Source organism: Carcharodon carcharias, chromosome 5 (genome assembly GCF_017639515.1).
Source record: "Carcharodon carcharias isolate sCarCar2 chromosome 5, sCarCar2.pri, whole genome shotgun sequence".
NCBI lineage: Eukaryota > Metazoa > Chordata > Chondrichthyes > Lamniformes > Lamnidae > Carcharodon > Carcharodon carcharias.
Window position 1 is genome coordinate 8,726,288 of NC_054471.1, and position 26,629 is coordinate 8,752,916.

A 26,629-nucleotide genomic window follows, 5' to 3' on the forward strand; every position below is an offset into this window, starting at 1 on the left:
GGGTGGGGGGTCTGTAGAGGGGGTGAGTTTCACTGTCGGTGGGGGGGGGTTCTGTAGAGGGGGAGAGTTTCACTGTTGGTGGGGGGTGCAGTAGAGGGGGAGAGTTTCACTGTCGGTGGGGGGGGGTCTGTAGAGGGGGAGAGTTTCACTGTCGGTGGTGGGGGTCTGTAGAGGGGGAGAGTTTCACTGTCGGGGTGGGGGGGGTCTGTAGAGGGGGAGAGTTTCACTGTCGGTGGTGGGGGTCTGTAGAGGGGGAGAGTTTCACTGTCGGGGTGGGGGGGGTCTGTAGAGGGGGAGAGTTTCACTGTCGGGGTGGGGGGTCTGTAGAGGGGGAGAGTTTCACTGTCGGGGTGGGGGGTCTGTAGAGGGGGAGAGTTTCACTGTCGGGGTGGGGGGTCTGTAGAGGGGGAGAGTTTCACTGTCGGGGTTGGGGGGGGGGGCAGTTGTGGGAGAGATTTGCACTGTTGGGGTGGGGGGCAGTGGGTGTACTAGACAGGAATCGTCGTCCTGTCGGAGCTGCCATCTTTTGAATGAGGCTTTATGTGGACTCCCTGACTGATCTCTCATGTTGCTCTGAGAGATTACCTAGCACTATTCGAGGAAGAACACGTTCATCCTGGTTTCTTGGGCAACATTTATCCCTCAGCAACATCTCAGCCTGGTTCTGAGAGCATTGCTAACGGTGAGCGCTGCTTGCCACAATTCCATCATTGTGACCGTGGCTATATTTCTAAAGTGTTTCATTGGGCTATGGGGTGTCCTGACAGGTGCTTCAGGACGGCAGGAGCTTTGTCTGTCTGTCAGTTTGTGCTAACATTGATCCAGTGGGTCCGCGTGTGTACCCGGTTTGAACTTCCAGCTGTGGTGTGTGTTTCGTGCCATTTGAAGCTGCTTAAACATGAACTGTACAATTTCCCAGGCACTTGGAGCTCTGCCCACTTTCTGCTCAGTCTGAGGACTCACTTGACTGTAGGAGAAAGTGTGTGGGGGGGTTGCGGGGAAGGCTAGCAACTGGGGAGATGTCACGTGCTGGGGTAGTAGAGGGGCCTTGCCAGAGGACTGTACTCCACTTTCCAAAATCGGCCAGTGAGATCTGTGGCAGCTCAGTCAGCACAGCCAGTTTCCTCAAAGAATTGCAAATGCTGAGGCACTCCGAACATCAGCATTCAAAGATAAAAATAAAAGAATGAGAGGCAACCTTTGACAGCCGGTATTCATAGGTGCTTTCAAGGACAGTGTAAACTGCAGGGTTTTTTTTAAAAAATGTTGTTGACAAATGTCAGTCAGTAACTTCTGCTCCCCTGTTCTTGATTGGCCAGGACAAGTAGCTGTTTGCTGTATGTGCTGGAAATAGTACAGCTTGTGTGGAATACAGGAAAGCCAGCAGATATTTTGAGTGTTGAGAGTGACTGAACATATCGAGGGTACTGTACAGCATAGGGTGAGTACTGGGGTTTCACCTACCCCCCACTGCGTCCACATACCAGCCGATAGGGTTTCTATAACCTTGGCCCATCAATTAAATGACTGCTTGTGGTTTCACTAGCTTCCCTTCCCAGGAATACTGATGGGCCCTGTCACGGTCTGTCCATGGAGTTGGGAGCTGTGAGACTGGTTGTGTGCTGTTCATTGCTTGTAATTGGCTGGCATCAACTAACACCCACAGTGAGCGTAGTATTGTGTTGCAATAGGAAAAGCAAAACGGAACTTGTGTTTATTTAACGCTATTCAAAACAGTTTACAGCTCATGAAGTATTTGTTTGCCGTGTAGTCACTGTTGTAGGGTACACAGCAAGCTCCCACAAACAGCAGTGTGAGAATGAACTGATAATCTCTCTTTTTTGTGATGCTGATTGAGGGTTAAAGATTGGCCAGGACATTGGGGAGAACTCCCCTGCTCTTCAAAATAGTGCCCTGAAATCTTTTACATCCCCCCAACAAGCTGGCACATGGACCCTAGGATTGACGTTGCATCTGACAGAGGGCACCACCAATGGTGCAGCACTCCCTCAGTACCACAGAATGCGTCAGCCTCGATTGCTATGTGTGATCCTTGCAGTGGGACTTGCCTCAGTCACAGCGTTCTGGGTTCAAGAGTACTACCAACTGAGCCACAGCTGAGACACAAGTGGTTGACACTCTGCAGATCCCTTCGAAATAGATTGACCCTGTTTCATCGCCTAGCCCTATCTAAAATGGTGTGTAAAATTTTGAGGAATTGAAATGTGATTTCTCTTTTGTATTTGTGAGATGCAGGCTGAGGGTGGTTGGTACTTCCCAACCTGATGATGGAGCCTTCAGTGGCTTGAGTTAATTGCAGGTTTTGTAGGATCCAAAGTGTTGACTAGAATACCAATCTAGACACTTGAGCACCGAATCAAGGCTGATCCTTCAATGGTACGCTGAGGGAATGCAGACAGAAGGATGACATTGAGAGAGCATGAAGCTGCACTGAGGGAGTGGGGGGCGGTGAGAGGGAGCAGCGCTGAGGGAGTGCGGGGCGGTGAGAGGGAGCAGCGCTGAGGGAGTGCGGGGCGGTGAGAGGGAGCAGCGCTGAGGGAGTGGGGGGCGGTGAGAGGGAGCAGCGCTGAGGGAGTGCGGGGCGGTGAGAGGGAGCAGCGCTGTGGGAGTGCGGGGCGGTGAGAGGGAGCAGCGCTGAGGGAGTGCGGGGGCGGTGAGAGGGAGCAGCGCTGAGGGAGTGCGGGGCGGTGAGAGGGAGCAGCGCTGAGGGAGTGCGGGGCGGTGAGAGGGAGCAGCGCTGAGGGAGTGCGGGGCGGTGAGAGGGAAGCAGCGCTGAGGGAGTGCGGGGCGGGGTGAGAGGGAGCAGCGCTGAGGGAGTGCGGGGCGGTGAGAGGGAGAGCAGCGCTGAGGGAGTGCGGGGCGGTGAGAGGGAGCAGCGCTGAGGGAGTGCGGGGCGGTGAGAGGGAGCAGCGCTGAGGGAGTGCGGGGGCGGTGAGAGGGAGCAGCGCTGAGGGCGAGCGGGAGCAGCGCTGAGGGAGTGCGGGGCGGTGAGAGGGAGCAGCGCTGAGGGAGTGCGGGGCGGTGAGAGGGAGCAGCGCTGAGGGAGTGCGGGGCGGTGAGAGGGAGCAGCGCTGAGGGAGTGCGGGGCGGTGAGAGGGAGCAGCGCTGAGGGAGTGCGGGGCGGTGAGAGGGAGCAGCGCTGAGGGAGTGCGGGGCGGTGAGAGGGAGCAGCGCTGAGGGAGTGCGGGGCGGTGAGAGGGAGCAGCGCTGAGGGAGTGCGGGGCGGTGAGAGGGAGCAGCGCTGAGGGAGTGCGGGGGCGGTGAGAGGGAGCAGCGCTGAGGGAGTGTCGGGGCGGTGAGAGGGAGCAGCGCTGAGGGAGTGCGGGGCGGTCAGAGGGAGCAGCGCTGAGGGAGTGCGGGGCGGTCAGAGGGAGCAGCGCTGAGGGAGTGCGGGGCGGTCAGAGGGAGCAGCGCTGAGGGAGTGCGGGGCGGTCAGAGGGAGCGGCGCTGAGGGAGTGCGGGGCGGTCAGAGGGAGCAGCGCTGAGGGAGTGCGGGGCGGTCAGAGGGAGCAGCGCTGAGGGAGTTGAGTGTGGTTGGGCGGAGAGCAGCGCTGAGGGAGTGCGGGGCGGTTAGAGGGAGCAGCGCTGAGGGAGTGCGGGGCGGTTAGAGGGAGCAGCGCTGAGGGAGTGCGGGGCGGTCAGAGGGAGCAGCGCTGAGGGAGTGCGGGGCGGTCAGAGGGAGCAGCGCTGAGGGAGTGCGGGGCGGTCAGAGGGAGCAGCGCTGAGGGAGTGCGGGGCGGTCAGAGGGAGCAGCGCTGAGGGAGTGCGGGGCGGTCAGAGGGAGTGCGGGGCGGTCAGAGGGTGCAGCGCTGAGGGAGTGCGGGGCGGTCAGAGGGAGCAGCGCTGAGGGATTGAGTGTGGTTGGACGGAGCAGCGCTGAGGGAGTGCGGGGCGGTCGGAGGGAACAGCGCTGAGGGAGTGCGGGGTGGTCGGAGGGAGCAGGGCTGAGGGTGTCCGGGGTGGTCCGAGGGAGCAGCGCTGAGGGAGTGCGGGGCGGTCCGAGGGAGCAGCGCTGAGGGAGTGCGGGGCGGTCCGAGGGAGCAGCGCTGAGGGAGTGCGGGGCGGTCCGAGGGAGCAGCGCTGAGGGAGTGCGGGGCGGTCCAAGGGAGCAGCGCTGAGGGAGTGCGGGGCGGTCCGAGGGAGCAGCGCTGAGGGAGTGCGGGGCGGTCCGAGGGAGCAGCGCTGAGGGAGTGCGGGGCGGTCGAGGGAGCAGCGCTGAGGAGTGCGGGGCGGTCCGAGGGAGCAGCGCTGAGGGAGTGCGGGGGCGGTCCGAGGGAGCAGCGCTGAGGGAGTGCGGGGCGGTCCGAGGGAGCAGCGCTGAGGGAGTGCGGGGCGGTCCGAGGGAGCAGCGCTGAGGGAGTGCGGGGCGGTCCGAGGGAGCAGCGCTGAGGGAGTGCGGGGCGGTCCGAGGGAAGCAGCGCTGAGGGGAGTGCGGGGCGGTCCGAGGGAGCAGCGCTGAGGGAGTGCGGGGCGGTCCGAGGGAGCAGCGCTGAGGGAGTGCGGGGCGGGTCCGAGGGAGCAGCGCTGAGGGAGTGAGGGGGGGTCGACGGGAGCAGCGCTGAGGGATGTGCGGGGCGGTCCGAGGGAGAGCAGCGCTGAGGGAGGTGCGGGGCGTGTCGAGGGAGCAGGCTGAGGGGTCGGGGGGGGGTCCGAGGGAGCAGCGCTGAGGGAGTTCGGGGCGGTCCGAGGGAGCAGCGCTGAGGGAGTGCGGGGCGGTCCGAGGGAGCAGCGCTGAGGGAGTGCGGGGCGGTCCGAGGGAGCAGCGCTGAGGGAGTGCGGGGCGGTCCGAGGGAGCAGCGCTGAGGGAGTGCGGGGCGGTCCGAGGGAGCAGCGCTGAGGAGTGCGGGGGGCGGTCCGAGGGAGCAGCGCTGAGGGAGTGCGGGGCGGTCCGACGGGAGCAGCGCTGAGGGAGTGCGGGGCGGTCCGAGGGAGCAGCGCTGAGGGAGTGCGGGGCGCGTCGAGAGGGAGCAGCGCTGAGGGAGTGCGGGGCGGTCCGAGGGAGCAGCGCTGAGGGAGTGGCGGGGCGGTCCGAGGGAGCAGCGCTGAGGGAGTGCGGGGCGGTCCGAGGGAGCAGCGCTGAGGGAGTGCGGGGCGGTCCGAGGGAGCAGCGCTGAGGGAGTGCGGGGCGGTCCGAGGGAGCAGCGCTGAGGGAGTGCGGGGCGGTCCGAGGGAGCAGCGCTGAGGGAGTGCGGGGCGGTCCGAGGGAGCAGCGCTGAGGGAGTGCGGGGCGGGTCCGAGGGAGCAGCGCTGAGGGAGTGCGGGGCGGTCCGAGGGAGCAGCGCTGAGGGAGTGCGGGGCGGTCCGAAGGGAGCAGCGCTGAGGGAGTGCGGGGCGGTCCGAGGGAGCAGCGCTGAGGGAGTGCGGGGCGGTCCGAGGGAGCAGCGCTGAGGGATGTGCGGGGCGGTCCGAGGGAGCAGCGCTGAGGGAGTGCGGGGCGGTCCGAGGGAGCAGCGCTGAGGGAGTGCGGGGCGGTCCGAGGGAGCAGCGCTGAGGGAGTGCGGGGCGGTCCGAGGGAAGCAGCGCTGAGGGAGTGCGGGGCGGTCCGAGGGAGCAGCGCTGAGGGAGTGCGGGGCGGCTCCGAGGGGAGAGCAGCGCTGAGGGAGTGCGGGGGCGGTCCGAGGGAGCAGCGCTGAGGGAGTGCGGGGCGGTCCGAGGGGAGCAGCGCTGAGGGAGTGCGGGGCGGTCCGAGGGAGCAGCGCTGAGGGAGTGCGGGGCGGTCCGAGGGGAGCAGCGCTGAGGGAGTGCGGGGGCGGTCCGAGGGAGCAGCGCTGAGGGAGTGCGGGGCGGTCCGAGGGAGCAGCGCTGAGGGAGTGCGGGGCGGTCCGAGGGAGCAGCGCTGAGGGAGTGCGGGGCGGTCCGAGGGAGCAGCGCTGAGGGAGTGCGGGGCGGTCAGAGGGAGCAGCGCTGAGGGAGTGCGGGGCGGTCAGAGGGAGCAGCGCTGAGGGAGTTGAGTGTGGTTGGGCGGAGCAGCGCTGAGGGAGTGCGGGGCGGTTAGAGGGAGCAGCGCTGAGGGAGTGCGGGGCGGTCAGAGGGAGCAGCGCTGAGGGAGTGCGGGGCGGTCAGAGGGAGCAGCGCTGAGGGAGTGCGGGGCGGTCAGAGGGAGTGCGGGGCGGTCAGAGGGAGCAGCGCTGAGGGAGTGCGGGGCGGTCAGAGGGAGCAGTGCTGAGGGATTGTGTGTGGTTGGACGGAGCAGCGCTGAGGGAGTGCGGGGCGGTCAGAGGGAACAGCGCTGAGGGAGTGCGGGGTGGTCGGAGGGAGCAGCGCTGAGGGTGTCCGGGGCGGTCCGAGGGAGCAGCGCTGAGGGAGTGCGGGGCGGTCCGAGGGAGCAGCGCTGAGGGAGTGCGGGGCGGTCCGAGGGAGCAGCGCTGAGGGAGTGCGGGGCGGTCCGAGGGAGCAGCGCTGAGGGAGTGCGGGGCGGTCCGAGGGAGCAGCGCTGAGGGAATGCGGGGCGGTCCGAGGGAGCAGCGCTGAGGGAGTGCGGATCGGTCAGATGGAGCAGCGCTGAGGGAATGCGGGGCGGTCGTAGGGAGCAGCGCTGAGGGAGTGCGGGGCGGTCGTAGGGAGCAGCGCTGAGGGAGTGCGGGGCGGTCAGAGGGAGCAGCGTTGAGAGAGTGCGGGGCGGTCAGAGGGAGCAGCGTTGAGAGAGTGCAGGGCGGTCAGAGGGAGCAGCGTTGAGGGAGTGCGGGGCGGTCAGAGGGAGCAGCGTTGAGGGAGTGCGGGGCGGTCAGAGGGAGCAGCGCTGAGGGAGTGCGGGGCGGTGAGAGGGAGCAGCGCTGAGGGAGTGCGGGGTGTTCAGAGGGAGCAGCGCTGAGGGAGTGCGGGGCGGTCAGAGGGAGCAGCGTTGAGAGAGTGCGGGGCGGTCAGAGGGAGCAGCGTTGAGAGAGTGCGGGGCGGTCAGAGGGAGCAGCGTTGAGAGAGTGCGGGGCGGTCAGAGGGAGCAGCGTTGAGAGAGTGCGGGGCGGTCAGAGGGAGCAGCGCTGAGAGAGCGTTGTAATAACGTTCTGTTTTTCTATTCTTCCTACCAAAGTGATCAATCTCACATTTTCCCACATTAAACTTTGTGTGAATCTCTTTCTCACTCACTTCACCCGTCTGTGTCCATTTGTGGACTCTGTATATCCTCCTCACAGCTCGTTTTCCTACCTCTCCTTGTCATCAACAAATTTGACTACAATGTGCTCCGTCCCTTCAAACGAGTGGTGAATCTGGATTGTCAACAGCTACACCTCGTATTTTCAGTTTTCCAGTCCGCGTGGAACTTTTCCAGGTTGTGGGGAAACTCTGGGAGTGTCCGTGACTGGACACGTGAGCCCACCGGCCGTCCCTCTGTGCACACGCGTGCCTGTCTCCAGAGTGTGTTCTTCACTGTTTGAAGAGAACGAGGCGCTGGAATGAGTTAAAGAAAATTCCTGCGGGCGCTGGGAATCAGAAAATAAAAATGGGAAAAGCTGGAATCCCTGGGCAGGACCTATGGAAAAACTGACTGCTCGTTTCTACCCACTAGGATGAAGGCTTCTGTCTGATGAAATAGTTCCACATGGAGCCAGAGGGTACATGTGGTCTGTAGTAGCTGCTTTTGACTGACAGAGACATACGTGGGGTTGTGGATTTTGAAAGGTTTTTTGTTTGTGGTGGCACAAGCCGGCTCTCTGTTGTGCTGGTGTTTGAGGGCAGGAAACCATGAGAAACACCCTGCTCTCCTTTCAGCTGTGCTGTGGGATCTTTTATCACCCCATCTGAACAACTGCAGTCAGCAGATGTGGGTTTTGTTTAATGTCTCTTCTGAAGGACACCATGCACCGCCCCCCCCCCCCCCCCCCGAGGGTGCTGTGTCTCCCCTGTCCCTCCTTCCCTCTCGAAAAACGCCAGGCTCCTTCAGTTCCAGTCCTCGGTGAGTGCCCTGGCCCCTGTCCCTCTTCTTTCTCCACACCCCCCACCCACTACCTCAGAGGGTGCTGTGTTCCCTCTGTCCCCCCCTCCGCCCCTCATTTCGAGGGTGCCATGTTCCATCAGCCTGTGCCTCATGCCCCTCCCCTCTCCCTCCACCCCCTCACCACCCTGAAGGGTGCCATGTTATCTCGGCTCCCTGCCCTACCCCACCCCACCACCCCCACTCCGTTTAGTGGGGGAGGGAGTGAACGTTTAAGGTGGCGGGTGGGGTGTTGACCAAGCCGGGGCTGCTTGGAGTTGTGCGCCGTGATTAAGCCACTGGACCGGTAATTCAGAGGCTTGGGCTAAAGTTCAAGTCCCTTCCAAGCAGTTTGTGAATTATGCAGCTAGTCTGGGTTGAAGCTATCAGATTGTCATTCAAACCCGCCTGGCTCATGAATGTCCTTTGTGAAGGACATCTGTCCTCACCCTATAGTCTGGTCTACGTGTGTCTCCAGACCCACAGCACTGTGGCTCCTAACTGCCCTCAGAAATGGCCTAGCAAGACACACGGACCCCACCTTCTCCAAGGCAACTGGGGAAGGGAAATAAGTGCTGACCTTGCCAGTGATGCCCACGACCCCTGAATGAATGAATGATAAACTCCCACCCAATCCTAATTCCAGCAGCCTAGTCCCTCTGTAAACATCCCTCCGTCAGTGTGCGGGAGGAGCGTGCTTTGCTTCCGGTACTATTCGGGAATGGGTATCGAGAAGCGCACAGGGAATGGATACAGCTGCAGGGCTCTCTTCCGGAGGATAGTGTGGGATAGTTGGGACTCCGTGTAAAAGTGAATGGAAGTCTCTGCAAGGGCACGTTCCTGCTCGTAGGGTCGAGACCATCCAGATTTAACTGGTGGAGTGAGCTTATGAGCCCTGGAAGTGGGCAGGAGTCGGTGAGTGTGGGAGCTGGAGGAGTAACTGTCTGCTCTCTTTCTGTCTCTAGCTATGGCTGGGATGAGCTGTGCCTGAACGTGTGGTGCAGCCTGGCTGGGATGGTGCTCCTGAGGAGGCTGGTACCCAACTGAAGGGAATGTTGCGGTGGGCAGTGCATCTGGAAGGAGGTCCACGGAGAGTGAACCACGCTGCTGTGGCTGTGGGACATAGAGTCTACTCGTTTGGTGGATACTGTTCTGGGGAGGATTACGAGACCCTGCGGCAGATTGATGTGCACGTTTTTAACGCAGGTAAACGCTGAAGGGTGGGAGTGGTGCTAGTGGTGAAGGGCCTGTGACTCTGTTTCTCCACCTTTCTGTCGATGCTGAATGTCTCCTGAGCCTTCTGCCAGTCCTATCCTGTAGCTGGGTAACCAGGTACAGAATTAACCCCATAGCTGGTGTTCCCTCGCTCTCTGCTGACCGCAGAAGCCATTCAGCCCCTCATTCCCGTTCTGCTGTTCAATGTAATCCAGGCTGAGCTACTGATAACCCAGCTGAGATTGGGAGCTCACTGTGTGGCTGCATGATTCGGATCAGTGTAGGAGCAGGGGAGATTTCAAGGTCTGGTGAACAAAATGTTGGCCTTTATGTCAAAGGGGGTGTCAGGGAGGTCTGAGATATGTTCTAGTACTTGCAGGGGAACAATGACACTGGTCATGTTAACGGGCAGGCTGCATAGAGTAGGATTGCAGTTCCTCTTTCTGGATGGACACTCCGAAGATTCTCCATGTGCGTTCTAACATTCCAAGTTGCAAAGTTTAAAGTTTTATTTCTTTGACCATGAAGGCGGTGATCCCTCAGTGTGTGGTTCCCCAGCCAGGAGGAAGTGGGACAGCCTATTTTGAGAGCACCTTTTCTAGATCCTTCCCCATTTGAGGTGAGCAGCGGGTTTCCTGAAGAGGACAGCTCAGTCACAGTTGCTGCTGTCCAAAAGTGACTCTGTCCCAATGCAGGTGTCCAACAACCTTCATGCATCTGTTGTCTGTGTGCAGATTCTCGACTCGAGACTCCCAGGTCACAGCCCTGTCCCCATTGCCAATTCTCCATCGCCAAAAGACTTGTTGGGTGCCTCCTGGTAGAAGCCTGTGTGTGACTTTACAACATGGGCACCCTGGGACACTGTAATTGTCCACATGGTCAGATTTCAGTGATGGGTCGAACCGCGATAACAAGGACCATCTTGCTGCTGCAGCCACCTTCTGCCTGTACAGCCAGGGAGACACTCAGTCTTCCTTTGCCTGTTCTACCATCGAGGGCTTTTTGGACCACACGCTTTGTCTGGCACAACTCCCTGAGCTTGCCACCATGGGTGACCCTACCAGTAGCAAGGAGCTCCGATGGCATCAGTCAAGGGATTGGAGCGCACCAGCCTCTTGACCACGTTGTGGTTGCGATAGATGATGTTATGGCCACGTCCTGGACCGTGACATTTGTCTTCTGGTGCTGACGACCAAACCAAACTCTTCGCAAGGCGTGAGAGAGTCTGTTCAAATGCCGCTGAGGGTGTTCCTCAGTTTGGAATGCTAATGTGGCATCGTCAGTGTAGAGCAACCCTCTGACGAGGACATGGCACACCTCTGCCCTGGATCTCAGGCAGGCAAGGCTGAACAGCTTTCTGTCAGTTCTATGTATGTAAGTAGACACTCTCTGTAGATGACCTGCAGGTATGTGAAAGCAGCAAAGAGAACAATTTGCCAGAGAGTGTCCGTTCCAGAACACAACCCTGTTTGCAGATCTCAGTGGGTTCTGATGTTGGCCTGCTGTCGCTGACCTTACCCATCACGTTGTCATTAGAAAGAGTAGATCACGCTGAGCAGCTTCAGGTGATCGATTTTCTCCAGCAGCTTCAATAGACTGCCACTGCTCCCAATGCCGAATGTCTGGGGGAGATCGATGAAGGGATATATAGTGATCTCCTTCATTTACCGCGTTTCTCTTGCGGCTGCCAGACTGAGACGATCAGGTCAGTCCTGAAACCAGACTGGGATTTGGGGGTAGATGCGTTTAGCCAGGATCTGCAGTCTGACCATCCTTTTCCCCCCACACACAGTGCTCAGCAGGGAGATGTCTCGATAGTTGCTGCATCTGCTGCGGTCACCTGTGTTCTTGTACAGGGTCACAAGACTTTGCATCACGCAAATCCTGGGGCACTGCCCCCCCACCGACCCCCCAACCCTCCAACAGAGACGTTTGTACAGATGCTGCAGGAGTGTCGGTTTCCCCCTGCTGCAGTGATAATGCACCAGTACCTGGAGCTTTATCCGTGACCCGCCAATCAACAGCTCCTCCACTTTCCAGCTCAACCTCTTCAGGCAGCTTTCTGTGGTGTCTCGAGCTTCCCCAGTGACAGTGTTGTTCCCATAGTACAAATCAAGGTCATGTTCCACCTGTCTCCCCAACTGTTTACTGCAGTTTGTGATGACCTTCCCTGCCCTTTTGTTTTCAATGAAGCTGTTTTCTTTGGACCTGTTGCCCTTTTGATGCCTTCATGCACGTACCCCGAGCATTCCCTGTGCCAAAGTTCATTTGGCAAAGTCCACGTAAACAGTAGGTCCGACTGTCCAACCTAACTTTCAGTGTGAACGGATTCCACCATCTTCCTCAGGAGCGTCTTCCCGAGAGATTGACCCCTCTCTCACTGAGATCTTGTTTCTGCAGATTAGCTTGAATTTACTCCTCCTCCTCCTCCAGTGCAGGCTGTATCCCCTGGTTCTGGTCTCCTGGACTAGATGAAGCTGCTTGTCTCATTTGACATTACCCAGTCCTTTTAAGAGTCCTAAAAACCAGTGATGATATCAGCTGTCGGAGCAGCTCGACCTGTTTGTTCTTTTAACCCAGTGTTATATAAACACATGAATCTATATCTCTGAACCTAGCCCCTTGCGTGATTGCTCACTCTCAACTTGGGCACTGGCCACGATATGCATTTCAGTTGAAAGAGCAAGTTGCTGACTGCAGGGCCGTTAACACATTGATTGGTATCTGGTTTGGCAGGAGCACAGTCCGAGTCTCTTTACTCGGAAGACTGCTATCTCTCTGATGCCCCCTTTGGGAAAGCAGATCTCCCCCCCCCACCCCACCCCCACCCAGCCATTCCAAGCAGGGACTTGTTGCCGAACACCAGCTACGTTAATCGGCTGTTGCTCTTTAATAAAGTCTAGAGCAGACTGGGTCCTGAGCCCTGCCTGGTATTGAATCACCCAGAGGATGATAATTCCCTTTTTATTCCTTCCTGGGTTGTAGTTGTCAGTGGCAAGGCCGGCCTTTGTTGCTCAGTTATTACTCAAACCGAGAGTGAGGCCTCGTCACCGTACCGGTCTCGGGCCACTGTGTTGGAGCGTGCGGGATGGTGGGGGACCACCGAGGGAAGTGGGGAGGGGTGGTGACAGAGCACCGGGTGAGGGGAGGGTCGGTGGGGGACCACCGGGCCTGGGGAGGGCTAATTTGCTGTTACCCTCTGGATTCCTCTTTGTCCTTCCCCATTGCCAGCTTCATGGTACAATGACCACTGCCCCCTAAGTGTTCTCCCACTGACACCTTCCCGATTCCCAGGAACCAGGTCAGGCAGCGCCTCCTTCCTTGTTGAACTGGAAGCACACTGCTGTAGGAAACACTCTTGTCCCTCTCTGCCCTTTACACCACAACTATCCCAGTCTCTATCTGGATAGTTAAAGTTCCCCATTAGAACGACTCTATAATTTTTGCACCGCTCTGTAATTTCCCTACAAATTCTCTCTCCAGCACTGCAATAATTTCCTCACTGTGCTGCCATTTGTCAAAATTCTAACCCTGCCTTAAATAAGTTTCATGACCCAGCCTTCACAGCTTTCTGGGGAAGAGAATTCCACGGACTAACGACCCTCGGAGAGAGAGGGAATTTCCTCCCCGTCTCTCCCTTAAACGGTAGATCTCTTATCCTTCGGCTGTGTTCCCTGGTTCGGACCCGGCTCTGTTCAGGTGCAACCCGTGTGGCTTACGCAGGTCACGTCTTCCCCAGAGCCCGTCCCGATGTCACAGGAATCTAAAGCCCTCCCCTCCTGCGCCATCTTTCCAGCCGCGCACTCGTCTGTTTTACCCTCCTGTTTGTATACTCGCCTGCATGTGGTCCTGGGAGTAATTGGAGGTTACTGTTTTTGAGGCCCTGCTTGTAAATTACCAACCGAGCGCCCTAAATTCTAACTACGTATGTGACTGGTAGCAATGTTGGACCTCAGCCGTTGGCTGTTCACCTTCTCCCCTCGGGGTTCCTTTGGGTGCTATCCTTGACCCTGTCGAGAGATCCGGTCTGCTGCCTCTCCGATGGTGCTGTGTAAGTCTACCGCAATCTCTTTGTGATGGGTTTCTATTTTGTTTATGTTTTGCTGCAGTTTCGCTTCGCTGGATGAAGCTCCCACCCTTTCGCTCAGAGAGGAGAGACCTTTCCCCTCAGGTACCATACATGAGGTACGGACACACAGCGGTGCTCGTCGATGACACCATCTACATCTGGGGTGGGAGGAACGACACTGAGGGGGCGTGCAACGTGCTGTACGCGTTTGACGTCAGTGAGTATATTCTCCGGCCGGCTATTAACCTTTCTTGTTGCAGTTCCCCAACGCGTGGAGCACAGTACTGAGGGAGCCCCACCAGCCAGGGGGTCCCTCTGCCCACAGCCCTCCATCTCTCTTCCGCCCCCCCCCCACCCCCCACCCTCTCCAGCAGTGCAGCATTTGCTCAGTCCAGTGCTTGAGTATCTGGAGCAGGAATCATTGTGGGACATATGAAATAGGAGCAGGAGGAGGCCATCGGGATTCCAGGAATGAAAGGCTTAACACATGAGGAACGTTTGAGGACTCTGGGTCTATACTTGATGGAGTTTAGAAGGATGAGGGGGGATCTGATTGAAACTTACAGAATACTGAAAGGCCTGGATAGAGTGGACGTGGGGAAGATGTTTCCATTAGTAGGAGAGACTAGGACCCGAGGGCACAGCCTCAGAGTAAAGGGAGGACCTTTTAGAACAGAGATGAGGAGAAACTTCTTTAGCCAGAGAGTGGTGAATCTATGGAATTCATTGCCACAGAAGGCTGTGGAGGCCAGGTCATTGAGTGTATTTAAGACCGAGATAGATAGGTTCTTGATTGGTAAGGGGATCAAAGGTTACGGGGAGAAGGCGGGAGAATGGGGTTGAGAAACCTATCAGCCATGATTGAATGGCAGAGCAGACTGGATGGGCCAAATGGCCTAATTTCTGCTCCTATGTCTTATGGGCCTCCTGAGTCTGCTCTGCCATTCAGTAAGATCATGACTGATCTGTTTGTGTTTCGATTTCCACGTTCCCATCTGCTCCCGATAACCTTTGATTCCTTTGCCTAACAAGAATCTAAAGATTTCCAGCATCCGCAGTATTTTGCTTTTTGCAAGAATTTGTCTATCTCTGCCTTAAAAATATTCACTGACCACCCCCCCCCACCCTCCACCACCTTCTGAGGCAGAGAGATCCAAAGTCACACAACCCTCTGTGAGAAAAAATTTCTCCTCATCTCTGTCCCTAAAACGGTGACCCCTAATTTTAAACACTGCCCCAGTTCTGGACTCCCCCACAAGAGGAAACATCCTTTCCACATCCACCTTGTCAAGGCCGTTCAGGATCTTGTAAACTTCAATCAAATCACCCCTCACTCTTCTGAACTCCAGCGGAAACAAGCCCAGTCTGTCCAACCCTTCCTCATAAGACAACTCACTCATTCCAGGTATCAATCTAGTAAACCTCCTCTGAACCGCCTCCATCACCTGACGGGCTCTGTGTAAAATGTCTGTCCTTTCTTTTGACTCCATGATCTTTTGATTTGGAAGTGGAAGGGCTCTCCAGTGCGAGTGAGACATGTGTGGATTTGTGTATGTGACTGCTGCTGCCCTGCCTCTTCACACTCTGCTTTCACCTGCAGACACCCACAACTGGTCCACTCCCAAGGTTCACGGCTCAATTCCTGGTGCCCGGGATGGACACTCTGCCTGCGCTCTGGGGAAGTGCATGTTTATCTTTGGAGGATACGAGCAGCTGGTAAGAAATGTCAGAGCGATACAGCACAAGAAGGGAGGCCATTCAGCCCATCCTGCCTTTGTCAGCTCTTTGAAAGAGCTGTCCAGTGAGTCCCACTCCCCTGATCTTTCCCACTGTCTTGCTACTTTATCCTCTTCAACTATTCACCTCATTCCCTGTGGGTCAGCTTCCACTGCCCTGACCGCAACTCGCTGTGTTTAAGAAGAAAAAGCCTCCTCGTGTCACCTCTAGTTCTTCGCCTTAAATCTGACCCTGCAGTCACTGAAAACGCTTCCTCCTTATTTCCTGTACCCTCAACCCTCGGTCAGATCAGCCCTTAACCTTCTCAGCTCTGCAGAGAGCAATCCCAGTTTCTCCAGTCTCTCCATGTAGCCGAGGCTCTGCATCCACTCTAAGTTTCCTCTGCACCCTCTCCTAGGCCTTGACTTCCCCCCACCCTGAACAGTGGACCCCAGAATTGGGCACATTGCAAACCACTGGGAAGCCTCTGCTGATGTAAAGGTTCCGCGTAATGTATGCCTCTATTTATAAAGCTGTCAGGGACCCCATATACTTTTTAACAGTTTTATTCACTTGTCCTACCACCTTCAAAGATTGATACAGCACCTTTAACACAGCATGCACAAGTGCCAGATGCTGGATTGCTGATCGTACCTGCCAAGTCCAGGTTCCTGTGTTATGTGTTAGGATCATGCTTATCCTGCTAATAGCCACCGTGGACACTAGAGCTAGCAATACATCTGACAGTTAACTTTACTTCAGTGATTCAAAACATTCACGCTGATGGGAGATTTTAGGGAAATTGGAGAGAAATTAAAAAGTAGGACCTCAAAGGTAGCAAACTGCATTGCTCCCAGTGCCCCACACTAGTGAGTACGGGAATAGGCAGATAGAGTCAATGAGAGATGGGACAGGAAGGAAGGTTTTAGATTCTTCAGACATGGGGGCTTTGACACTTGTCCAAACCCAGCTGGGTTGCATCTCAACACGGACCAATATTGTGTGGAGGTTTGGCTTGGCAGAGGGATGGGAACCTGAGAGTAGATTCAAAAGGTAGAGAACCAAACTGGAGATGGAAGACAGGAAATGAGTAAGCCATTGTGGAAGGTCAAGCAAACAAAGGCTAGGAAATAGGCGACGAAGGAGCGGTGGAGTGATTACTGATCTGTAGTTCAATGTAAGGAGTCTACTGAATATGCTGGAAGGAGCAGCAAATGGATTGAACTGAGGAACAGATCCCCAAATAGACAGAGGGAGATAGAAGAGCAAATGGAGTGCTGCAGCTCAAGAAGGCAGCTCACCACCACCTGCTCAAGGGCAATTAGGGATGGGCAATAAATGCTGGGCCCAGCCAGCGACACCCACATGCCATGAGTGAATAAAATTAACTGTGGCTAAATTGTGGAAGATTGCAGAAATTGGGATTTCAGAGGTTTAGAAGGCACAAAATTCATAAAATGCATTCAAAGAACATCTTTAGCCAGCATGTAGCAAGTCCAACAAGAAGGGGTAGTTGTGGATTTAGTTTTGGGGAATGAAATTGGGTAGGTGGCAGGGGAATGGGTGGGAGAGCATTTTGGTGGTAGGGATCCTAATTGATTTGGATTTAGCATAGGTCTGAAAAGGGATACAGACCAAGAGTAAAAGTTTTACATTGGGGAAAGATCCATTTTACCAATCTGACATCTTTTGTAAAAGTGGACTGGAAACAGCTATTTGAAGGTGGTAACTCATCAAGGCTCCTTCAACAGCACCTTTCCAAACTGCAATCTCTGGATGCATGGAAACAACACTGTCACCAACAGCATTCAAGATGCTTGACACCACCAAGGATAAAGCAGTCTGCAACCACCACCTTCAACATCTATTCCATTCACCACCGACACACAGTAGCAGCAGTGTGTGTACTATCTACAAGATGCACTGCAGGAATTCACCAAGGCTCCTTAGACAGCACCTTCCACATCCACGACCACTACCATCTAGAAGGACAAGGGCAGCAGATAGATGGGAACACCACCACCTGGAAGTTCCCCTCCAAGTCATTCACCATCCTGACTTGGAAATATATCACAGTTCCTTCAGTGTCGCTGGGTCAAAATCCTGGAAATCCCTTCCTAACAGCACTGTGGGTGTACCTACGCCACATGGACTGTAGCAGCTCAAGAAGGCAGCTCACTACCACCACCTTGAGGGCAATTAGGGATGGGCAATAAACATTGGCATTACTCACGGCACTTACATCCCATGAAAGAATTGTAAAAAGTAAATCCATGTCAGAGCAATAGGTGAGATCTGAAGAGGATGGAGAGGCTTCAGAACAAATAAGTTCTCTTCCCCTGAGGGCGTGGAGGCTGGATCATTGAATTTATTCAAGACTGAGTACGGTAGATTGTTGATAAGACAAGGGGTTCAAGAGTTATGGGGGGGCACACAGGAAAGTGGAGTTGAGATCTCAACCAGATGAGCCATGATCTTATTGAATGGAGGAGCAGGACTCATGGGCTAAACCTGCTCTTAAGTTCTGTGTAGAAATAGTAGGATTCTGAAACATGTAAAGGAACTGAGGAACCTTTAGAGTGCATATGGAGAGACCCTTAGAAGGCAATCGGGCGAGTAGATAAGGTGTTTAAGAAGACACGTGGGATATTTTCCTTTATTATATATAGAATTATACATATATACTATATATAGAGTCAGAGAGGTCTACAGCACAGAAAAAGGCCCATCGAGTCTGCACCTGTCAAACAAGTGCCGAACTATTCTAATCCCATTTTCCAGCACTAGACCCATAGCCTAGCTGTATATAGGTGTAGAATATGAGTTGGGAAGTCATGTCAGAACTGTAGAGAACATGAGTTAGGCCACAGTTAATTTCAGCATTGAGGAAAGATTGGTTGTGCTGGGGTTGTTTTTTTCTGGAACAGTGGAGGCTGATGGGGGATTTAATTGAGACGTAGAAAATTTGAGGGTGTGAGAGAGAGTGGATAGGGAAGATACTTTTTTTAAGCAGAGAGGTCAATAACCGGGGGACATATGTTGAAAGTAATTGAGAAAAGGATTAGTTAGATGGGGATTGAGATTGGTGGGAACCTGGAACACTCTTCATGAGAGGGTGGTAGAGACAGAAACACTTGTTACATTTCAAAAGACCTTTGGATATGTACTTAAGGCACTAACCTACAGGGCTACAGACCAAGAGCTGGAACATTGGATTAGGGTGGCAGAGACATGATGGGCTGAGTGGCCTCCTGACGTGCTATAAATGTTCTTTGTTTTCCACTACATACCGATCAGCACTTGCTGAGGCCCTGTGGAGCAAACTCTCTGCAAGCCATTGTTTCTCAGGTACAGCAGTGCAGTGGTTATGTAACTGAACAGCAGTCCAGGGGCCTGGGTTAAAGATCCCAGAGACATCAGTTCAAATCCCACCACAGCGGCTGGGGAGTTTAAATTCCGGTTTTTTTATTCCTTCACGGCACATGGACGTCACTGGCAAGGCCACCATCTCTAACTACCCTTGAACTGAGTGGCTTGCATTTCAGAGAGCAGTTAAGGGCCAACCACATACATATGAACATACGAGTTAGGAGTGGTCACTCAGCCCCTCGAACCTGCTCTGCCATTCCATAAGATCATGGCTGATCTGAATGTAACCTCAACCCCACATTCCTGTCTACCCCCGATAACCTTTCACCCCCTTGTTAATCAAGAATCTATCCAGCTCTGCCTTAAAAATATTCAAAGACTCTGCTTCCACCACCTTTTGAGGAAGAGAGTTCCAAAGACTCTCAACCCTCTGAGAGAAAAAATTTCTCCTCATCTCTGTCTTAAATGAGCGACCCCTTATTTTTAAACAGTGACCCCCTAGTTCTAGATTCTCCCACAAGAGGAAACATCCTCTCCACACTCACTCTGTCAAGACCCCTCAGGGTCTTAAAGGTTTCAATCAAGTTGCCTCTTACTCTTCTAAACTCCAGTGGATACAAGCCTAACCTGTCCTCATAAGACAACCCACCCATTCCTGGTATTAGTCTAATAAATCTTCTCTGAACTGCTAATGCATTTACATCTTTCCTTAAATAAGGAGACTGTACATAGTATTCCCAATGTGATCTTACCAATGCCTTGTATAACTGAAGCATAACCTCCCTACTTTTATAATCAATTCCCCTCACAATAAACGATAACATTCTATTAGCCTTCCGAATTACCTGCTGTACCTGCAAACTAACCTTTTGTGATTCATGCACTAGGACACCCAGATCCTTCTGAATCTGAGAACTCTCCAATCTCTCTCCGTTTAGATAATAAACTTTTTTATTCTTCCTGCCAAAATGAACAAGTTCACATTTGCCCACATTACACTCCATTTGCCAGATCTTTACCCACTCACTTAACCTATCGATGTCACTTTGTAGCTTCCTTCCATCCTCTTCACAATTTACTTTCCTACCTATCTTTGTATCATCAGAAAATTTAGCCACCATTCCTTCAGTCCCTTCACCCAAGTCATTTATATAAATTGTAAAAGGCTGATACCCCAGCACTGATCCCTGTGGCACACCACTCGTCATATCCTGCCAATCAGAAAAAGACCCATTTATACCAACTCTGTTTCCTGTTAGCCAGCTAACCAACCTTCTATCCATGCCAATATGTTACCCCCTACACCATGAGCTTTTATTTTCTGCAATAACCTTTGATGTGTCACTTTATCAAATGCCTTCTGGAAATCTAAGTACAGTACATCCACCAGTTCCCCTTTATCCACAGCACATGTGACTCCTTCAAAGAATTCAATAAATTGGTTAAACATGATTTCCCTTTCACAAAATCATGTTGACTCTGCCTGATTGCCTTGATTTTTCTAAGTGCCTGTTATAACACCTTTAATAATAGTTTCTAACATTTTCCCTATGACAGATGTTAGGTTAACTGGCCTATAGTTTCCTGCTTTCTGTCTCCCTCCCTTTTTGAATAAAGAAATTACATTTGCTATTTTCCAATCTAATGGAACCTTCCCTAAATCTAGGGAATTTTAGAAAATTAAAACCAGTGCTTCAACTATCTCACTAGTCACTTCTTTCAAGACCTTAGGGTGAAGTCCATCCGGACCTGGGGATTTGTCAGCCCACAGCCCCAACAATTTGCTCAATATCACTTCCCTGGTGATTGTAATTTTCCCGAGTTCCTCCCTCCCTCTCATTTCCTGATTTACAGATATTCCCAGGATGTTCCTTGTCTCCTCTATAGTGAAGACCGAAACAAAATATCTGTTTAATTCATCCACCGTCTCCCTACTTTCCATTATCAATTCCCTAGACGCACTCTCTATAGGACCAACGCTCCCTTTGTTAACCCTTTTCTTATTTAAGTATCTATAGAAGCTCTTACTATCCTTCTTTATATTACTCACTAGCTTTCTCTCACTAGTTTTCCTTCCTTATTAATCTTTTTGTCATCCTTTGCTGTGTTTTATATTCTTTCCAATCTTCTGACCTGCCACCCGTCTTTGTGTAATTATATGCTTTTTCTTTAAGTTTGACACTGTCTTTAACTTTAGTTAACCACGGTGGGCCCTCCCCTTGAATTTTCCTTTGTCATTGGAATGTACATGTTCTGTGTATTCTGAAATATCCCTTTTAGAAGTTCAGTGGCAGACATTAATTGACATACCCCTTAACCTCATTTGCCAGTTCACTTTAGCTAGCTCTGCTTTCACGCCCTCATAATTGCCCTTCTTTGAGCGCTGTGGGCCTGGAGTCACATGTAAGCCAGAACAATCAGTGATCGTTTCACGGGCACCATTACTGAGACTAGCTTTCAATTCTTTTTATTCGTTCGTGGAAATGTGGGTGTCACTGGCAAGGCCAGCATTTATTGTCCGTCCCTAATTGCCATCATTCCAGATTTTATTAACTGAGTTTAAATTCCCCCAGCTGCTGTGGTAGGGTTCAAACCTGCGTCTGGGCCTCTGGATTACTAGTCCAGTGACGTTACCGATACATCACCAATCCCCCTTTTCAACTCGTTAATCAAACCTGCAGTGGAAAGCTCGTCTCAGTAAGGGTGACCATGAAACAACGGGATTGCTATAAATACCCACCTGGTTTACTGGAAACTGCTGTCCTTAGCTGCTCTGACCTGTCTGTAAATTCAGGCCCACAGCAACGACCATGCTCTGATATGACCCAGCTGGACATTCCATTACACTGGATCGACTATAAAAAGCTACTTGGTAAAGTAGAACCAGAGTTAAGCTCCAGAAGCTGTTTGGCAATAAAGACCGAGACCAAGACAGACTCCTTCAGGAAGAGTTTTCTTTCTGGTGCATAAAACTCTCCACAGGGCGAACCTGCCTCACCTGTTTTCCCTTTTATACATCCAGATGGGCACTTAGGTTGTTAACTGATGTTAACAATTGAACTCCTTGTGAGTTAACCCTTTCCTTCCCCAGTGTAGACTTCAGTATGGAAATATAGGAAAGGATCCTATTCTTGTGAAGGCCGCTGAAACCTACAAACCAGCGATACCACATCCCACCAGCAGATAAATAACAATAAAGCCACACCAAGAGCAGCTGCTCCAAAAGATAGCTCACCACCACCTTCGCAAGGGCAACCAGGGGTGGCCAATAAATGCTGGCCCAGCCAGCGAAGCCCACATCCCGGGAGTGAGCGGGGGAAAGGAAGTTTGCTGTCCAGATTGTTCATCGTTTCTCTCCTTGAAGGTCGCTCAGGGTGCCTCCTATCTTTGGAACCCTCTCTTACGCTGCTTTGATTAGAATAGCCACACATTGTCCAACTATCTGAGTTTAAATCCATGGGTCATCAGATAGATTACTGCGTATACAGTTTGATAAGACCCTTTTCCTGGCCAATTCCCTATTCCATTGTCACAAAGTTTTCTCTTTCTGCACCAATGGATAAGTCATGAAACGCACCAGCTAAGCCAAGTCTACCTACCCCACCATCATCGCCTCATTAACAGAATTGCAAAGCATGTAGACCACTCAAGCAGGCCTTTCAGCCCAACTGCTCTGTATTGCTGCCTGTGTTTCACGTGTGCTATTTCCCACCACTGTCTCATCTCCCCTATCAGCATATCCTTCTATCCTTTTCTCCCTCATGTTCACCTATCTTATCTGCCTGAACGATTCCCTGTGCTAGCAAGTCCCACCTTCTGACCACTCTGGGTAGAGATCTCCCGATTGGATTTATTAGTGACCATCTTAAATTGATGGTCACTAGTTCGAGTGTCACCCCAAAAGTACAAACATTTTCTCCTCCTCTACCCTATCGAGCCTGACATAATTGTGAAAGGTCACTACCAGGCCACCCACCAGCCTCCTCTCTCATGGAGAAACGAATCCCAGGCTGTTCAGCCTTTGCCAATTAATTGATACCTCTCAGTTCTGCTTCATGTGAATCAGTTTTGCACTTTCTACAATTGCCTTCAGAAGAGGATTCTTTCCCTAATAGAGAAATCATAGTTAATCTGTTTTTAATATTGAACAATACACGTTCAATAAAAAAAAAGTATCTGTTTCTTACATGTGTCTAACTCATGTCATGTGTTCACGTAGGCTGACTGCTTCTCCAATGACATCCATCGTCTCGATGCTATGACAATGACATGGACCCTGGTCAATGCAAAGGTGAGTCTGTGACTTTACCAGAGAAAGGGTGGGCAGTAGATGCGCCGCCTGTCGGAGGGTCAGTGCTGAGGGAGCGGCGCTCTGTCGGAGGGTCAGCGCTGAGGGAGCGGCGCTCTGTCGGAGGGTCAGCGCTGAGGGAGCGGCGCCCTGTCGGAGGGTCAGCGCTGAGGGAGCGGCGCCCTGTCGGAGGGTCAGCGCTGAGGGAGCGGCGCCCTGTCGGAGGGTCAGCGCTGAGGGAGCGGCGCCCTGTCGGAGGGTCAGCGCTGAGGGAGCGGCGCCCTGTCGGAGGGTCAGCGCTGAGGGAGCGGCGCCCTGTCGGAGGGTCAGCGCTGAGGGAGCGGCGCCCTGTCGGAGGGTCAGCGCTGAGGGAGCGGCGCCCTGTCGGAGGGTCAGCGCTGAGGGAGCGGCGCCCTGTCGGAGGGTCAGCGCTGAGGGAGCGGCGCCCTGTCGGAGGGTCAGCGCTGAGAGAGCGGCGCCCTGTCGGAGGGTCAGCGCTGAGGGAGCGGCGCCCTATCCGATTTGCACTTGGTTTAATGCCTCATCCAAAAGACAAGGCCCTGTCAGATGGATGTGAGAGATCCTGCGCCACCATTTTAAAGATCAGCTGGAGAGCTTTTCCCTGCCTCCTGTCCGGTATATATTCTTTGATCAAGTTCATTAAGACTTGGGCATTTCTCACATTGCTCTTTTGGAGTCTTGCTTTGTACTAATTAGCTGCCATGTTTGGCGTAGTGCAGCAGTGATTATGACTGGAGGTACCCAGTTAGCCGTGAAGTGCTAAGGGATGTACCGAGCTCAGGAATGGAGCGACTGTAGATCAATGTATATGTTAATCCCTGAAGGGGGGGTTGGATTTATACACTGAGTGTATGGTGTGGGTGGTTACTATTTTACAATGTGAATAAAAGACAACATTGGTAATTCATACCAAATTAAAGTGTCAAGTTTATTGAATTACTAATTGCACAAAGATACCTTTTAGGGTGAGACGGTGGTTTTGTGATAATGTCAGTGGACAAGTAATCCAGAGGGGCCCAAGCTAATCCTGTGGAGACAGCTGGTGGAATTTAAAACCAATTAATAAAAATCTGGAATATAAAAGCTAGTCTAAGTGACGATGACCATGAAACTATCATCAGTTGCTGTTTAAAAACCACCTGCTTTCAGCATGTCACATGGGAAGGAAATCGGCCTTCCTCGCCTGGTCTGGCCTACTTGTGACTCCAGACCTTACAGCAATGTGGCTGGCTCTTAACTGCCCCTCTGAAATGGCCCGGCAAGCCGCTCGGTTCGAGGGCGGTTCGGGATGGGCAACAAACGCCGGCCTTGCCAGCGACACCCACGTCCTGTGAACGGACGAAGGAAAAAAAAAACGCAATCAAAGCATCTTAAACCTGTCAAATTCATATTCCTCAGCATCTGATGCTAAGGGCTGGTGGTATTCACTCCGAGTCACTTTGCAGTGGCATTGTTGTGAGGATCCGACTGGGCGCTGACACTTTCAGAGTCACCCCTTCCCCAACAAATCGTCTTGCTCTCTGCCCAGTAAATTGTATATTCCACGTTTTTTTTCTTAAACTATCTGACGCTTTGTGTACTAATAGCCTGTGACGAAATAGGTTGGGTAATGATGAAACCACGCAAAATATTAGGTTTGGGTTGCATGCAGATTCCTGTTCCTTGTCAAGACTTTGTCTCCGTCAACCATTGGCCTGATCCATTCAGCGTGAAAGTGACCCCGGAATGGCTTCTCAAGGCACACATCCAAAGGTTCAACAGTGGACGACAAGGTCCGATATAACCGATATAATCTTCACAGGCGTCTCTCGATCTCATCGGTGATATGAGATCTGAACGTTAATAAACTGCTGCGTGATTTACATAGGGGCCATCGGGAAGCCTATTCCACACGTTTATCGATCCATAAGTTCACTTCGCCCTCATCCTTGTCCTCGTCCATCCAGCTGCTGTCATGACACGCACGAGAGCTTCTGCAGAGAGCTTCTTGTTCGGCATGGGTTTACCTATGAGAGTTACATTCCGTTGGCCACACAGCCTGGTACCACCGTCAGCCCTGTCTTTTCACTGGAACTGGGGTGAAAAGCCAAGACCTGCTATTAATGTGAGTAGCTGATAGCGGGACTTGACTTGTGCAAGTAGGCAAAAGCATGGTTTTTGGCACTGAAAGAATGGGTGGTCTCATCGGTCAGGTCAGTGTTACACTGCCCACCCTTCAATACGTTGGTGCAAGTCTTTTGGATCATAGAATTGTTACAACGTTAGAAGGAGACTATCCACCCAATGTGTCCACCCTGGCGCGCTCAGCAATTCCCCCACCTTCTCCCCGAGACCCTTCCAGATAACGCCGTCCCCTGCTCGAGCACTTCGCTTGACATTTGGAGGCTCATACACGACTGTGAAATGGGACTGTTGCAGCTTGTTGGCCTTCAACCCATTCAGAGAGACTGAAGCGTTCCAGAAATGGTCAGTGCACCGGAGAGCTGACTATTTATACCGAGGTCCTTATGAAGCCTCGCTGCAACCCCTAATTATAGCAGCTGAACAAGAGTGCTGAAAGACAGGTCACAGAAATATCTCTGGCCTCCTTGGTGGGGGGTGGTGGGGGGGTGGGGGTTGGGGGGGCGGGGTGGACACACCAGTGGACAGGGGAGGGAAGTTGGGAAACTTCTGGTTGATTCTCTGGCAAGGTCAGCATTTATCACCAATTCCAAGTTTCCCCCAGACTGACTGACAATCCTGCTTAGGGCCGTTTCAGAGACAAGTTCAGAGTCATCCACATGGCTGTGGGTCTGGAGTCACATGTAGGCCAGAGCAGGTAAGGACAGCAGATTTCCCTCCCTCAAGGGCATTAGTGACCCAGACAGCTTTTTCTGGTCACCGTTAATGAATGATATTAGTTTTTATTCCAGATTTATTTAATTAACCAAATTTAAATTTGCCAGCGGCAGTGGAGGGGGTTAGAACTCCTGTCGCCGAACCATTAGTTCCAGGCCTCTGTCGAGGAACAGGACTACGATGCTGCTGTTTCCCTGATGGGGTGGGGTGGGGGTGGGGGGAGTGCGATTGGAAGCATTCGGTGGATGTCGGGAATGGTGGGAGGGAGATTTGAGTAGCTTGTTGACAGCAGGCTGTATTGGCAGGATTCGGGTTGACAGCTGGTGAAGCGTTAATCTCCCATAGCGCAGGTGGATGGGATGGGATGGGAGGGAGGGAGGTTGGGGGGGGATGGGGGTGACATTCAGAGAGCCTTGCTTCTGGCCAATAGCTTAGACCCCGAGTGCTTCCACATGTTGACGTTGTACAAGTGAAACCAGGGAGACAGCCACGGCTCGTCCTTTCATCACTCCTGCAAGGCAGAGTAAACTGCCCCTGTGCTCCACAACAGAAAGGGAGACATCCCAGGCCTACCCAGTGAGGAAGGGATAGACAGCCTGACATGGACTGGAGTGGGCACAGAGCAATTGGCAGGGACTGAGGGTTGGGGAGAGAGAGAGAGATATAGGGACTACGTTACTGCTGCTGCTGTTGCTGCATGACCTTGACATTAAGAGTGTTTTTTTAAGGGAGCCCAGAATTGTGTTTTACTGCTTCAGTCCTGCTGCAGATTCAGGGGCTTTGCATGATCTCGGTTCCAACTGGAAAGGAGCAGCTTGCACCAATCCCCCTGCAGTAGCTGCTCTACACCACTGGATGTCAGTGGCTGTTCACCATCCTGTGCTGGCTATCTGGTTCAGCAGCAGCAGCAGCAGCACCCCCCAGAGTCAAATCATGTCTCCTTCTCCCTCAAACTGATGTACAAGCCCTAGCGTGTTGCTGGAACCCCTGCTCCACTATTATTAATGCAAACTCCCTGCCTCTGGAGGGAGAGGGAAGGATTATTATTTGTTTGTTAGGATGTGTGTCACTGGCTAGGGCAGCATTTATTGCCCTTGTTCAGGGAGCATTTGAGTCTGGGTCTGGGTCTGGAGTCACATGTAGGCCAGGGTGAGGACAGCAGATTTCCTTCTCTCGTGACCCA

At 53.3% G+C, this 26,629-nt stretch overlaps 1 protein-coding gene across 2 annotated transcripts in view; it reads left to right on the forward strand.

Annotated features, from left to right (window-relative positions):
• The window catches only part of klhdc3 (kelch domain containing 3), a 117,453-nt gene that overhangs the window by 13,216 nt on the left and 77,608 nt on the right, over positions 1 to 26,629 (forward strand). For both annotated transcript variants that reach the window (XM_041187255.1, XM_041187256.1), the window contains exons 2-5: positions 8,896 to 9,136; positions 13,255 to 13,431; positions 14,815 to 14,930; positions 22,519 to 22,590. In XM_041187255.1, the coding sequence (XP_041043189.1) occupies positions 8,983 to 9,136; positions 13,255 to 13,431; positions 14,815 to 14,930; positions 22,519 to 22,590 (519 nt within the window). In that variant the 5' untranslated portion in view covers positions 8,896 to 8,982. The remainder of the gene's footprint in view (positions 1 to 8,895; positions 9,137 to 13,254; positions 13,432 to 14,814; positions 14,931 to 22,518; positions 22,591 to 26,629) is intronic.